At 46.0% G+C, this 13,511-nt stretch overlaps 1 protein-coding gene across 11 annotated transcripts in view; it reads right to left on the bottom strand.

The window, feature by feature from the left end:
* The window catches only part of DMD (dystrophin), a 7,616,828-nt gene that overhangs the window by 1,751,712 nt on the left and 5,851,605 nt on the right, over positions 1 to 13,511 (bottom strand). For all 11 annotated transcript variants that reach the window (XM_069639082.1, XM_069639084.1, XM_069639079.1 and 8 more), the window contains one exon: positions 8,499 to 8,671. In XM_069639082.1, the coding sequence (XP_069495183.1) occupies positions 8,499 to 8,671 (173 nt within the window). The remainder of the gene's footprint in view (positions 1 to 8,498; positions 8,672 to 13,511) is intronic.

Below are 13,511 nucleotides of genomic sequence, written 5' to 3'. Positions count from 1 at the left end.
TTCAACCATCCACCACAATACAGTAGTTCAACGTCTGCTTCCTGGTCCTCTAACCCGCCAGTACTAACCACTACAATGTCCCCAGGATAAATCTCTTGCCACTACTACAAATACGCTGTGATGAGGTTTGCTTCAAACATCAGACAAGTCTTAGACTTTCAACAACACTGAACTGTACAACTTGCTTCATAAGGATACAATACATATTGATGCTGTTTGTTTCTCCGATTTGTATGCCATAAGCAATGCATGTTATATTCCTCGCCCCTGCAAATGGCTACAAGGAGGGCTCCTCTCCTTCCACCTTTGAGTTTCTTCAATTAAATCAATTAACAATTAATAATGTCTTCTGTTCGAATTTCTCACTTTAGGAAAGGTGTTTCCCTTACCAATTGACCTTATTTGGCCTAGACAAGGTTGGTTTCCAGATACTCTTCTTGGCTTGGGCAATGTTGGTTATTAACAGGTTCAAATATTGCCCTCTGTTTACTTTGGCCATGAAGTTTACAGTCTTTCTTCATTTGATCTTAACCAATATCAATATCACTCCAGAAATACTTTAAATCATTAGTTCGTTATTCAAATTTCCAGCGAACTGCCAGCAGTTGATTACAGTGAGCCCCGGGGTCACCTAACAAAGTCCAAATCACCAGTTTCTCACAACGCGTCTGAGCCACCCGTTGCTGCTCTAATGCCTACTTCTTCTGCCAAATCCTGAGCTTCTGGCAGATACGGTTGCACTCCCACGTCTGGCGTCTGGAGTCAGTCATGTTCCTGTTATGTTCTGATGCTCGCCAGCCACCGGAGCAGGGCCCACGTGAGAAACCTGAAGGTGTCTCACACGCTAGTCCCAGATGATCTGTCATCCAGGTGGCCAGGACACAGCCATTGCTTCTGGATTCCGTTTCTGGGGGTGGACTAGTGTGAGTGGATCAACTGGGTGAGGGGTGTTGGGGGAGTGGGACACCAGAAGGGGAGATGCAGTATCCCTTTCCCTGTAACACCTTTACCACATACGACCAGGTAGGATACTCAGGAACTCAACCCCCCCTTTCACAACATGAACACTTTCTCACTAACTCGCTATGAGAGAAAAGGGACTAACACCTTTGCTGTATACCTGACATGTCCCAATACAATGGTCAGGTGATTACTGACCATCAAGCACACCTGACTTCCATTACACTTCCCCAAATGGATAAAAGGCGGAGCATGAGAGCACCGTTGGAGCGAGGCAAAGCACACAAGGAAACAGAAGTTCCAAGATGCCAATTTAACACGAGGAGAAGGACGGTGAAACAGAAAGGGATCGCAAGGAGGGAAGTGCCCTTGACCTTTTCGACGAGGAACCGTTTCTTTAATGAAACCATGAGAATAGAAAGCGTAAGCCCAGGAAACCAGGTTTATGAATCCTGCATTGTGTGTCAGAGGTACCAGGGCCCTCCCACATCGATATTCAGGGCAGAGAGAATTGCCTGCTGCAGTGGTACTGTCCTTTGCTCCTACGACAAAGTAGTACCAGTGAAATCAACACAGCCGGTGAGTTATGGAGACCGATACCAGACCGGTCTGTGTTGAAGCCAAGGTTGCAAGCAGCAACATTGTGTGGTGAGCGCTGAAGCGAACAGTGTATGTGATAACCAACGTAAGTAAAATTAAACAACAAATGAGTGATTGAATTTTGAAACCAAGATACAATACCTTGAGAGAGTGGTCTGGAAATGTGTGCCTGCTCATTCGAAGATCTCTGTAAGGTATCCAACTGAGTGTGTCCAAAGGTGAAAGAGTGGCAAAGAACAGTGCCTCAAAGTGGTCCTGCATGGGGTGAAGCTAAATCCTGTGCACAATCGAAAGTCTTCAATGTTGATACTACCAAGACAGTTGATGACAAAGTAGATTAAAAATGGTCCGAGCCCGAACGAGGGAGATCAATTGAAAGCTTTGGGTTAAAGCAAGTTTGTGTTAGAGTGAATTAAATTGGTCTGAGCTCGGCAGAGATAGACTGATTGAACATTGTGTTAAAACAGATCTGAGCACGGCTGAGGGGGATCCAGGGTGAACTGTGAGTCACCCGAGAAATTGGATACATGAACATCTTATGACCATTGTGTTAAAGGGGATATGAGCCCGGCTGAGGGGGAACCAAGGTGAATAGTCAATCACCTAAGAAATTGAATATGTGTGAAATCCTGAGAGGAAAGGAATTTATTGTTTGTTTGCACCTCAGGCCAAAGAGACTTTGAAAGGCAAAGAGACTTGGGCAGAGAAGACACTGATGCTAATGTTTGAACTGTACCCTTGTGCTAGAGAAAACAGAGACTGTGCTAAGCTCGAGTGTGTCGCCTTGTCCGGTGCAGAAAACGTGGGGAAGGACGGTGTAAGGAAGGCATGCCATCAACAGTAAGACAGACACAAGTGACCACAGTTCATTAGTGTTTAGCGAACTTTCACACAGGTGTGATAAGCGCCTATCTAAACCTAAATCTACAGATGGGAGTAATCTATGACCATCAAATAATAATAATGCAGTCCTAGTGGAGTCTTGTCAAAAATAAAAGGGCCTATACTACAAAACATATTGCCAATCCTTACCGCTAATTTATAAATAGTCTGGGAAGTGTTCACAAAATGATACATCAGGATTTTCGGGCCGTTGGCCTCCCTTCAGCACAGAGCAAGGTGGTTCACTCGAGCAAAACACATACTCTGGCTTCTATGGCACGAGGATATGGTTCCATCACCAACATGAGGACTTCTGTGCACAAGTCTCTTTACTTCTTAAAATTCTCTTGATTTACAAGGTCTGATGTGCACAGCAAAATATAAAGTTATTTTCTTCTTACAATTTTCAATTCGGGTGATTCACCCTGGATCCCCTCACCTGGACTCACATCCCTTTTCTATCACAATCGTTACTGTGGATCACCCTCTTCCAGGCTCAGATCCCCTTTTAATAATGTTCAATGAATATTCTTTCTCGGGTGACTCACGGTTCACCCCGGATTCTCCTCAGCCAGGCTCAGATCCTATCTCGTATCCAATTTGTCTCCCTCAGCCACGCTTGAACTATTGCTATTAACATTAAATGATCAAAGACTATTGAATATGCACAGGGTTTAGCTTGACCCATGGCAAGCCCCCTTCGATATCGATATTCCCTATTTAACATAAAACATCAGTTGGATGCCTAACAGAGACTTTCGAATGAGCACCCACATGGCACAGGACCACTCTGTCTATGGTTTCTTTCTTGGCCTCCCAAAGTACAGTCACTCCTTTGGTTTCTAATTATATTTGCGTCACTCATTGCATGTGTTTCACACACTGTCCTCTTCAGATTTCTTCATACAATGTTTCTGCTTGCAAACTTGGTTCAAACACAAGTTGGTTTGGTATCAGTCTCTCCTACTCACTGGCTGTGCTGTCTTTACTGATGCTGCTTTGTTGTAGGAGCCAAGGACAGTACCACGGCGGCAATCGATCCTCCCTGCCTTGGTTATTGACGCGGGAGAGCCCTGGATGCCTCCAATGCACAGCGTTGGTTTATTCAACTTTAGTTCCCGGTCTTAAGTTTCTTACTTTCCAAGGTTCACAAAAGTAACAATGCAAAAAAGTCAAGGGCACTTCCCTACTTGCAACCCTCTCCAGTCTCGCCGTCTTTCTCTTCATATTAAACTGCCATCTTGGAACTGCTTTTTCCTCATGAGCTTAGCCTGGCTCAGAGTATGCTTTTGTGTTCCGGCTTTTAGCTATGTTGGGAAGTGTGATGGAAGTCAGGTGTGTGTAATGATAAGTAATTACCTGAACTTACCTGAGCATTTTATTGGGACATGTCAGGTATACGGCTCTGGTGTTAGTCCATTTTCGGTCATGGTGAGCAGTATGTGAGAAAATGTTTGTGTCGGGAAAGGGGGTGTGGGGTTGAGTTCCTAGGTATCCTGCCTGGTAGGATCGGGAAAAAGTGTTAACAGTGAAGGGGATACTGCATCTCACCCTCCGGTGTCCCACTTCCACTCCCCGAAAACCCCTCATCCAGGTGATCCTCCCACATTAGTCCACCACCAGAAACTGGATCAAAAAGCGATGGCCATGTCCTGGCCACCTGGATGACATATCCTCAGGGACTAGCAGTTGAGATACCTTCAGGTTTATCACAGAGGCCAACGGCCTGAATATCCTGACATATCATTTCTTGAACACTTTTTTCTTTTTCATAACATTCCCACACTATTTGTATTTAGAGGTAAGGATTGGCAGTAGGTGTTTTAGTATAGACCCTTTTGTTTCGACAAGACACCACTAGGACTTCATTATTATTATTTGCTGGTCGTAGCTTGCTCCCATTTTTAAATTAAGGATTAGATAAGCGTTTTTTTAAACCCTTTTTGAAATTCAATAAACACACACCGTTGAACTGTGGTCACTTGTGTCTGTCTTACTGTTGATATCCTGACTTTTTACACCCATGACAAGGAGAACCTCTTTCTCCCATGGGAAGGTTCTTCGAAGCATCGATTTCTACTGCGCGACCTCTGCGCCTCAGGTTTCTGACTTCTAAGACTCTCTCAACACCATAATGAGCTTTGTTCCATGGGCATCAGTGCCTGAGAAGCGTACGCTATTGGTTTTACTTTACCAGTGGGGAGGTTGCACTAGTCTTACTGTGCTTGCATCAACATACAGATCCATCTGTAGAATGGTGTTGTAGTACACCATGGTAGTGTCGGCAGACAATGAGTCCTTGATGCATTCAAATGCTTACTGACAGTGGGTATGCCTCGCCCATTTGGTGGCTTACTTTGTTAGCTCTCTCAGTGGTTCGGAGATTGTGGCCAAATTGTGTATGAATCTGCACAGTAAGTGGCCATGCTCAAAAAGCTTTGGACCTCCATGGGCGTGGTGGGTGGGGTTGCTCCCTTGAGATCTGTGACCTTGTGGGAGTCGACAGACACACCTTTGACATTAAGCACGCATACAAAAATATTTAGCTCCTCCCTCCAGAGTTCACATTTCTCCTTGTGGATTAACAGACCGGCATCAACTAGCCTGTCGATGACAACCAATAACCTGTGTAGGTGTTCTGCGCTGCTGTCTGTGTGGACCAGCATGTCATAGCTGACAATTAGCACCCCTGGGATACCCTGGAGGACTAACTGAAAGGTCTATTGAAATACCTCTGCTGCGGAGGAGATCCCGAAGTTCAGCCTTTTGTTTCTTCTCACACCCAGGTGCGATGAGAAGATAGTAATATATCATGAGTCCCGATGCAGTTCTAGATGGTGGTACCCTGCATTCGGTTTTGAGTGTGTCAGGTCTGCCACAATCTTGTTCATGGTCAGGTGATGCGCCGTTCATGGATGATTGCTGCATGTTGATGCATATGCATACTTTGGATTTTTGGTGACTACCATGGGGAAATCCAAGGGGTAGGTCCAGCCAATTTCTCTATTATGTCTGCTTTCTCTAACTCTAGCAAACCCTTTGCGACCAAGTCTTGCATAAGGAATGGTGTCCTATGCCACACTGCCTTATGTTGTATGGTTGTGTTGCTGTTTAACTTGATTGGTTTCCCTTTAAGACACCCTAGCCCAAGAAGTTTGTTGGGATGTTTTGCTAGCAGGTCTTGTACGTCATCCGTGTTGGCGATGTCGCAGATTAACTGGATCAGCACCAGGTTGTCTGCCGAGCTCCAGCTGAGTAAACATTCTATACCTGTATCGACGACTTAGATCTTGGATTGGATCATTGTGTCCCCTCTGCCAAGTGTCATTTGAAACCGCCTATGACTGCGAAAGGTGTCTTGCCGCCGTAGGTGTACAAAAGTGTGTCTGTGTTTTTCAGCACTGGTTTGATCTGTATCTGTTTGAATGTCCCTACCGGCATGATGTTCACGGAGGCCCCTCTGTCAATTGTTATTACTGTGTCTTGCCGTTGATTTGCATGAGGCATCTGGGCCTCGTCTTCTTCGACTGTCTTTTCCTCCTTGTTGCTGTGCAGATATTAGGTTCACCTCCCCCTTTTTCTTTGTGTGTTGTGCTTCGAGTGCTGCCACTATTCTCTCTTCCTCATCTTTTGAATCATCAGACTAGGAGTTGTCTTCCACTTCGACCTGGCAGGCTTTGACCTGCTTCTTTTTCTTGATGGTTGGCCCTGGGGGACAGTTTTGGGTTGAAGGGCCTGATGACTGGCATACCCTTGTGCAGTGTTGAAGACGGCCACATACGTTGCATGTGGTCCCTTGTGCTGGGCAGCTCTTTTTCGTCATGGCATTGTACGTCATACCAACTGCAGTCGTTCAGACCTGGTATTCTTGGCTGCCATGTGCGGGTGCTGTTTGACTCTCTGCTATCTCCTCTGGGTTGTGAATGGCTGGTGGCTAAAGCAATTGTGGTTGTTGGGGCGAGTTGGAGCTACTATAAGGTGGTGTTCATGTGGGCCGCCCTGGAGTGAGAGAGCTCCCTTTGTCATCCGTATTCTAATATTCACACCAGGGGATGCCCTTTTCACTCAATATTATGTACCTTAGTTTTTCGGACTGCATACTGTTAATTATTTGGCGCCTGATTTCTTTGTCAACGTCCTCGTGGTCGTATGATAGGGCCAGCTGGCATAGTCTGGTGTGATATGCGTCGAGGGTTTCGGTCTCAGTTTGTACTGTTGTGCCGAAATTAAAGATTTCGTAGTCAGGATTCAATTGTGGCATGAAATGGGCTGTTAAGGCGACTTTCACTGATTTGTAAATATCTGTGCGGTCTGCAATTGCCAGCGAATTGACAATGTCATCTCCTACACTTGGCAGCAGGTGGGATCTCATATTTCTCTGGGTTGTTACATCCTTACAATCCATTGCCATCTCAACTTTCTGTATCCTTATGGCCCACCGGAGTCCCACTGAAGATGTGTCAGTGTACGGGTTGAAAGGGGCTAGAGGTGTCCCCATGGCCACTCTGTCCCTGTGCTGCAGGGGTTAGGCTGAATGTAGCTGTCAACCTGGATGGCGTGCCCAGCTCTGGCGTGGAGACTGTCCTCTCCATGTTGACCCAGTGTTGTGTCCCTTTAATAAGATTGTGCAATTCTTTCTTTCTTTATTTTTTACGTTTGTGTTCCTCTGGGAGTGGGATACACCTATTATGGTGAGCAGGCCTTCCCAATTCCTTGTGCCTCCTGTAGTAGGCCATGAGTGGTGCACTTTTTGTATCCAGTTCTTTGAGCCACCATGTGGCTGGTAGGCACTTTTCTGCTGTCGCCGCTCCGTTATCAGCTGTTGCTGAGTGGTTTGCAAAGCTGGTGTATGGCCATTCTGCCCGCTCGTCGCCAGTGTGATGTCGGTGGTCATGTGCCAGGTGGCCTCCGACGGAGTGTGCCTCACTGGGGGTGCACTGCGATGTGTGAGGATATGAGCGGGGCAACGTGCAATGTCGACACATCCAGCAGTGTCTGAGTCGGAGCGTAACTTCCGGCTTCCCCTGTAGGAAGTTCCGGCGTCTGCCCTTTATTATCACCACGTCTCTGCAAAGTGCGGGACGTGGCATGAACACAACAAACTCCAAACTTCTCCTTCAACTATCTCCTTCCTACTGACTCCTCTCGGCTTCCTTGCTCTTTCCCCTTCCCACGTGAACCTTCCCATGCGGTTCATCATCCTTGTGCCTACTAGAGGGGCTGTGTCCCTGTACTGTAATAGTGTGCTGGATTGTTTGGGAATGAAACAGAGAAAAAGAGAAAGTGAGAAGGAGAAAGAGGACAGCCAGAAAAAAAAAACATCTAGTTGGAGAGTAGAGTGAGTGAGTCTGAGATAGAGGCTGCTTCTTTGGGTTCAGGAGGAAAACTCTCTGAGATGCATTAATGGAAAATATTGCAGATTCCTTTCTTCTCTCTACTTCCATTCTAAGTAATTTATAACAAATATATACAAATATGTAAACAATTGTTAGGGGAATTTTAAAATCACTGTGGCAGTTAAACATTTGATTTGTTAGAATATCATACCGTCTAAAGAAATCACCTACGGGGTCATTACGACCCTGGCGGTAGGGGGTTAACGGGGCCTGTAGAGCTGCCGGCCCCGTTAGCCCCCTACCACCTCATTACGAGGTCTCCTCGCGAGACCCGCTATGGACGCCTGGTTTAGGCGTCCTTAGCAAGTCCTGCAAGCAGATCAGGATGCAAACAACGGGCCTGTCATTAACGGGCCCGTTGTTTGCATACTCCCCATTCCCATTGAGCCCTATGGGGGCTCAAATGGGAATGGGGATGTACCAGGTCCGGGTTTGCTGAATGGTGAAATACTGGGCCCTCCAAGGTTGGAATGACCCACTATTTCCCCATTCAGGGAACCCGGACCCGGTACCCGGTATGGGGGTAGCCATGCCGCAAATAGCAGCATGGCTACCTCCATGGTCATAATGAGGACCCTAGTCTCCTTGTCAATAATATTTCCAAAAGTGCTTCATGCATGCCAGAGCGAAGTAACCTGTAAAATTGAGAGCTGCTCCTACCTGATGTTGAGAGACTTTTTCCTGAGCTCGTTCCATCGGAAGTTCATATTGTCGAGACGTCTCTGCAACAAGGCAGCATCGTTCGAGCCCTCTAGCGACCTTCGGATCTTCTGGCCGTTCTCATCCAGGCTGTGGAAGATTTCTGTGTGGGCCTCAATCTCTGACTGGAGATCCTGTGGACGACAGGAAAGATACAATTTATGAAAGAGCGAAAAACGCACGGGAGGGTGAGGAGCAGCAAAAAACTATCTCAGAGCATTTAACATTCGGTCACATTCCTGCTACTGAATAATGGTAAGCAGCACGATGCACTTACCAACCGGACGTGCTAAGTGGGCCATGGCTATTTTAATGTAAGCTGATAAACATGTTATCATTAGTGTACTGGAAGGCCTGCTTGGCCTTCATTTTTCATTTTGTGGCTGCAGTCAAGGAATTCATATTCAGGCATCATGTGATCTCCATGAAAGGCTGGCAATTGGCAGCCGAAGAGAATTGAGCAACGGTAGGAAAGCCGTTTGAGAGGTCGGCGAGGCAAGAGATCAGAGAGAAAGACTAAACACGTCCCTGGTTATTAATCACACACATGTAGTATGCCACTAGTTATTTAATTAAAACAGCTCCGTTTCTTAGAGATGGGGAAGCGAACAACAAAACATATGTTAAATCCTCCAGATACCTTTGTATGCGCACCTTATGCTCGCTAAATTATTAGATTTGCATGGAGAAATGTCAGAATAAATGAGCTTTTCCACAGTGAGCTGTAACCGTTCTAGACATGAGTTTTCTCTAAGTACAGTTCTGTTCTCAAGAATGCCAAACTCTCATTGACCTTCCCTCCAATCATTACACTAATAAACGTGCCAGCCAGCCAATCAAACCTGGTGTTGGGCGGAGGGAAGATGCAATTGGTTGATGGTTACTGCAATGCATCTGATCTCTTTTTCAATGCTTCCACCCATTTATTTTGCCCAATACCGGGTTAAACTTTATCCAAGCCTGCTACCTCACAAACCCTATAGTGAAACCACTTATTTATGATTTAGGTCACTGTACTGCAAAGGTGATTAGAGATCTGGTCTGATGATAATAACAAGATGATTCACGTCTTTAGTTCAATGGTCGGTAGTGCTGAAAGCTAAGGTTGCGGGTTCAAATCTGAAGTGTCTCAGGTGGTAAATGAGGCACACAAGAAAGTGCACTATTGAAAAGCAATGTAGTGTTCACCGAGTAATGGAAACACAATGTTCTCTGGCAAAAAAAGAACCAACTTACAAGGTTTGATTCCAGTGCAGAAGAACTTAAGGAGAGAATAGAAAGCTGTGCCCAAGGTTTCTTATACTATGGATCCTGGTAGGAGGAATTGGTGCAGAAGTAATTTAGCAAGGAGATAGAGGTGGGACACTGACATAGTCAATACAACATAGTGCTCACCATGTTTGGACATTTGAATGGTGCAATACCCAATCCTACGGATCGAGTATAACCAATGGCTGCACTGGGATGCCAGCATGCAACATATATGATGTGTTACATGAGAAATCTGATTTAGACTCTGTGCAAAATATGCCGGTTCCCAGCACAAGTAGTAGATCCGAGCTATGGTGAGTCAATTTCCTAAAGTTTCCTAAACTGAAGATGATAAGATTAAGTGACAGAAATAACAGAGTTATAATGTCCATGACGGAATGTGGTAATTCGGGTACACCGGTGGATAGCATAGCACTTAGAACAATTGTATCACAAGAGGCACATTATGCATCAGTCAATATGGCTCATGCTGAATGGCATCAGCTGTTTCAAGCCTTAGTGCAGTGAGACATAAGCAAGAGCAGTGAGAACCGTCCAAACCAGAGGAACCTTGTTACGCTCACCCACCGAACAAATGGAAATTGAATTGGCCACAAAATAAGTATGGCTGCTGCATCCATTTCTGTACAAGTTGAAAGCTGTTATCATGCCTTTTCACATTTTATTTTGTCCTTGATGAGCAAAGATTTTTAGCTGACACAATATCCAAGATGTGATGCATAGGCTCGCTACTTGGCTTGCTTGCTTTAGTTTTGATCGGTTTCACCTACTGTTATAAAATGGATTTATAAACTCTGACCTGGTGGACAGAAGTTTAGGAGGCCACCCTTGTTTAGTGGAACAGTGGAACGTTTTGGACAAACCAGACCAATCTAGGGTCAGCTTGGCAGGCGGTCAAGACTAAGGGCTTCCTCACGAGTTGGGCGGTAACGCCGGCGCTATTACCGCCGGCGTTACTAGCCGTAGCGCCAACCCCCCCGGCGTTATTAGCACCGGATCATGGGTTTGGCAGAACGGTTAGTGCCAATTCCCAATTGGGCCCATTCGGGGATTCCTCATTCCCCATTGGGCCCAATGGGGAAAATTCGTGCTATTACCGCCGGTGGATTTCCCGCCGGCGGTAATAGCACCAAAAATCGGCAAATTTGCAGCAGATTTCCCCCCAGCTCAGAGTTGGGGGGGAAATCCACCAAGGCTATGATCTGGCGAACCATTAAATGCGGCGGTAATAGCGATACCACCGCATTTAAGGGTTACCGCCAGACTCGTGATGAGGCCCTAAGTGTCAGAAGGGGTGAGAGTGATCGGAAGCCCGCAGTGAGCTCGCACAGTAAAACTTCACAGATTACTCTTAGACAGATGTGTATCAAAAATACATGTATTATATGCCTTTATAACAAAACACAATTAAACCACAGTAATAATAAAACAGTTAACACACACACTTTTTCACTATGTAACACATAGAAAATGTATTTAGCCTAATGCTGATGAAAGGGGAAAAAATAACCACAACCTGTAGCAGAAAGAGGTAAACTCAACACAGCTATCTCTTTAGGCAGTTCTTTGTCGTTAATCCCTAGTTTATGCTTATATTAATCCAGAGCATAAAGCTCCTAAGAAGTGAGGAGCCTTATGCTCAAATTAGAGCAGTGCATTTACAACACGCGGTCGTGCATAAAGCAAGAATGCGGGTTCTCTTCAGGAAGGGGGTTGAGGTGATGAAGAATAAAGCCCTACTCCTGAGGAGGGTCTACCCTTGCACATAGAGCAACCTTCAGAGTTCGGGAATAGCTGGGGAGCAAAGGCTAGCCTAGCCAGGGTGAGTATCTTTTAAGGGATTCTAGTGCGTAAAAACAGATGGATGTGCCAGGAGGCCACCATGATGAAAGTACTCACTGACCCTCTACACAGTCTGGACAAAACGTTGCCAGTCTAGTCCACTTCGCTAGTAGGTTTCACCCCTGGAGTTACAGGATGCTCCTGCTCTCAGCGGCTGCGGGATGGAACGCACGACCGTGGTGGGACAGTAGCCTTTTCTCAGCTCTCAAAGAAAGAACAAGGAAAGTTCTGGTGCAGCAGGTTTCAAGACACAATGGGGCAGGTCTGCAAGCACTTACAGTGACAGTCATCACAGCGGGGTGACACAGGGACCAAAAAGGCTCACTGCTTGGCACACTCTCTGAAATCGCAACCACAGAAGCTAGGACAACAAGGTTTGATAGGGGGAGGGTCCAGGACCACAAGTAACCAATGCCCAAAGTCTTGAGTATCAACTCTGGATGGCAGCGCTCCTGTGCGATACCCTGGTTTCAAGCTGGTCAGTTCTCTGGATGGCCCAGGAAGAGGCTCTTTGCGAGGGTAAGTAGGAGGTGCCGTGAGTAGTTGGCCCCACTACTCCAAAGGGTTCAAGCGTCCTTGCAGGCCTTCTTGGTACGATGCAAAAGCATGGTTCCGACGGGACAACAGCAGGGTCAGTATGCCAAACCTTCCAGCATGTCTCTGGTGGCTCCACAAGTCTGCTCTTTAGTTCAGGATACTTGGCTTCTGCTGTAGTTTGGTGTGCACTTTAGGTGATCGACCTGGAAGGGATGCAGTGCCCCTTCTCTTATCCCAGATTTGTTCCGCACCCCAAATCTCAGATAACCAATGGAAGATCTGCTCTCTTGCATGCATGCCAGGCGTGGGCCAATTGTTGTTCCAGTCACTTAGGCATACCAGACATACTGGCACCAGTAGTGTGGATTGGGGCCAGACAGTTCCAATCCTCTTCCTGGGCACTAGCATGCAGGAGCCACTGAAAAATGCATTTTCCATGGGAGGCTGCATGCCCAAATAAGGAATACCAGATTCTCTCGACCTGGGGAAGGCAAAGGGACAAAATCGCCAAAGGACAGATCAAACCACTTTGTGGCTTGGCCATTTTTGGCACTGGCCACAGTCTTGGGACAAATGTGGTACATGCGGTATAGTCTTTAAAAATGAAGTAAACATACTTTAAAAGTAAACTGCTGCCACCAGTTCATCCTAGGCATACTTGTACAAACATCCAAAAATCCTTAGAGGCTGGCTAGGGCCATAAAACAAAAGGACTCCTATCTGCGGTACTGTAAGCTACTTGGAACATAGATAAAAAGTTATCAAGACATGGCAGCATAGTCAAAGACTAAGGGAAACATAGTTTACCAGTTCTGACAGCCTACCTGTCATTTTTCCCATAACAAATGAGCAAAAGCCCAGAGCAGTGCAGCTGAAGGCTGAGCTCCACTGGAAAAAAGTCAGGTTAGGTAAGCCAAACAAAAGCAAAAGGTTTGGGGGGTTCAGAAATGGAGGGAAAACTGCACCTAAGGGAAATGTTTCCTAACCTTACTTGCTGCGTGTGCTTATCTTGTCAGTCCATGCTTCTTTTCAGCCATGTTTCAGATTGTCTTACTATAGTTGGCAGTTCTCCCAGAGGTACTTAAGGGTCATTATGGATATACTTTCACAACCAGCTGAAGTTGTTGTCATCCCCATCAACTTGGATGGGATCTCTTTTGGATAGCATATGGTGTTATGATGATACTGATTTCAGTGACATCATTTCTTTGCCATACATTTGCATACCCCATCCCAAGCCTCCTTCTGTTCTACATAATCATAATGCTGTGCTTACTATCATTGTGGTCACCTCAACATACTCCTGGGATCTCCATGGTGGGT

The sequence above is a fragment of the Ambystoma mexicanum genome, chromosome 7q (assembly GCF_040938575.1).
Source record: "Ambystoma mexicanum isolate Mex_15411 chromosome 7q, UKY_AmexF1_1, whole genome shotgun sequence".
Lineage (NCBI taxonomy): Eukaryota > Metazoa > Chordata > Amphibia > Caudata > Ambystomatidae > Ambystoma > Ambystoma mexicanum.
Note: the sequence above shows the minus strand (reverse complement) of the source record. Positions and strands in the feature narration are given on the sequence as shown.